The 2,397-nt window shown below is 59.9% G+C and overlaps 1 protein-coding gene across 1 annotated transcript; it reads right to left on the bottom strand.

The window, feature by feature from the left end:
• Positions 1-297: 297 nt before the first annotated feature.
• Positions 298-2,397, bottom strand: LOC125543651 (scarecrow-like protein 23). Its single transcript, XM_048707093.2, has one exon. The coding sequence runs from the start codon at positions 2,004-2,006 to the stop codon at positions 531-533; it is 1,476 nt and encodes a 491-aa protein (XP_048563050.2). The 5' UTR covers positions 2,007-2,397; the 3' UTR covers positions 298-530.

Below are 2,397 nucleotides of genomic sequence, written 5' to 3'. Positions count from 1 at the left end.
GGCACATTTAAGTTAGTTTGCGGTTGATGTGGATTTGTGAAATAATACAGTTAGCTGGCAAAATATGTGCTGATTGAAGTAAATCTCCCTGCTGCATTTTAAACACAATAGAAAATTTCAACCATATCCTCGCATCAACTCCTCCGAATAGAACCAAAGACGGTACACCACAGAGAATGTGTGCTCTTTCAAAGATAATTTTGAACTGATCAGTGTCAGTGTGCAGGTTTAGGAGACCAAGATTTTGCTAGACTACCAACATTTCACTAAAGTTGTGCACTTTCAGAGATAATTTTGAACTCATCGGTGTCAGTGTGCAGGTTTAGGCGACTGGGTTTTTGTGCTAGAAAAAATAGCAAGGAACTGAAAATTAGCATGCAGAAACAACCATTATTAATATTTTCGTTTGTATTTGTACTGCCGCAATGCCAAGTGGAGCTAACTCTGTGAGAGCCCGTCTCGCAATGACCTAGCTAAACCTGGCATGGCGACAGGCGCGCGATCGATAGCTAAGCTTCGCACAAACTTGGTTAAGCTCGTGCGTCGGCCGTGGTGCAGCACGTCCACGTCGAGACGGCGTAGAGTGGGGTGCCCTTCCACCCCAGCCGCACCGTGCCGTCATGGTCATCCGCCACCGTGTAGCCCAGCCCCGCCGGGCACGCACCGGCGAGCACCTGCGCGCGTCCAACGGCGCCGGCGCGCAGGAAACCATTTCGGGCGAGCTCCGCCTGCCAGCTTCCGAACATCTCCCGCCCGCTCCGCGTCGGCCCGGCAACGGCTAGAACGTTCCCGATCTCCCTGCCCAGGACGCCGTTCTCTACCAGGTGCCTGCTGGCGTCACCGTCGGCCGGCCGCGCGGCGCCTAGGGCGTCGAACACCGCCGAGTAGTGGTGCAGCGCGGCGACGAAGCGGTCCAGGAATTGGCCGCCGTCACCGCCGGCCGGCCCCCTCTCCTGCTCCACCAGCGTCACCAGCTTGGGCTCGAGCCACCGCAGCAGACGCATCGTGACCACGTCGTCCCCGGCCGCGTCGTAGAGGGCGTGACGGAGCCAGTGCACGGCGACGACCTCCCCAGGCCTCCTGCTCGGCAGGTCGGCCACGGCGTCGATGACATCTCCGGGCCGCTTCGGGACGGCGTAGAACTCGAACGGCATGCCCAGCTTGGTCGCCAGCCCGGCGAGCTGGGTGCCGGCGTCGTGCAGCGCGGACGCCGACACGCCGAATCCCGTCACGCGGAGCACCGGCGGGCCGCCCGGCCGTGCCGCCAGCGCGGAGAGCAGCGGGAGCCACTGCAGCGCGCCGCCCGGCACGACGTCGAGGTCGACGACGTGGACGAGGCGCTTGCCGCGGAACGCCTCCAGGATGGCCTGGTTGCAGGCCAGGTAGGCGCACCTCGCGAACGGCGCGACGCTGTGGAAGGCCCGGAAGGCGGCGTGGACGCCGGACCAGGAGGAGGCGGAGGACGGGTGCACGGGCGCGCAGACGCCGACCCAGGAGCTCATGAGCCGCGCCGCCATGGCCCTGGCGAAGTAGGCGACGAGGCGCTCGCCGCAGGAGGGCGCGTAGGGGGACGCCATCTGCGACAGCTCGAGGAGCGTCCCGTTGGCGTCGGCGAGGTTCCCCACCGACATGGCCACGGCGCACTCCATGAGCAGCGCGATCATCCGCACGCCGTGGGCCTCCTTCTCCTCCTCGCCCTGCTTCGGCGCGTCCTCCTGCTGCTGCCTCTCTTGACCCACCACCGCGACGTCGCCTCCTCCCTCCTTGCACGCGTCGAACTCCACCTCCTCGGCTACCCCGGCCGCGGCCGGCTCGACCAACCCCGGCACGACCTTGCCGGTGCAGCGATCTTCCTCGGCGTGGATGAAGCCGTGGTGTTGAGGCAAGAAAGGGCCGGTGCTGCTGCCGTACATGTACTGGTGGTGATCGTGGAACTGCATCAAGCCTAAGGAAGAATCATGCATGTCGACCGAGGAGCCTCTTCCTGACATGTGGTGATTGATCATGAGCCAAAACTAATCAATGAGGGTTTTGCCTGCTTTGCATAGCTCAGCTCAGGAGAGAAAAGGGAGAAGAGAGATCTACAGTATATATATAGGAGTCAAGCATGGCCTGATATGATACTAGGAGTCAGAGCATTATTACTAGGTCAACCTGGAAGCTAGCTTAGCTACACGGCAGGATGGAATCTACGAAACCGCAGCCTGAAGATTCTGTGAGCTGCATTGAGATTGGCCAGTTGGCTTGGCCGGCAGTACAATGAAGAACATTCAAATATAGTGTAGGTTTCTCTGGAAAATCAAAGGAGCAATTGATTAGCCAGTTAGGCCAAGGCAAATGTTACCAAGAGGTAAGCCGACGCGGACACTAAAAATTTACGTGAAGATCACTGGAACA

This window comes from Triticum urartu, chromosome 1A (genome assembly GCF_056163025.1).
Source record: "Triticum urartu cultivar PI428250 chromosome 1A, HENAU_Tu73, whole genome shotgun sequence".
Lineage (NCBI taxonomy): Eukaryota > Viridiplantae > Streptophyta > Magnoliopsida > Poales > Poaceae > Triticum > Triticum urartu.
This window is presented reverse-complemented; position numbering and strand designations above follow the sequence as displayed.

Excerpts from the sequence above, each read along its gene's own strand:
- LOC125543651 (XM_048707093.2), bottom strand. The coding sequence starts at position 2,006 with ATGATCAATCACCACATGTCAGGAAGAGGCTCCTCGGTCGACATGCAT.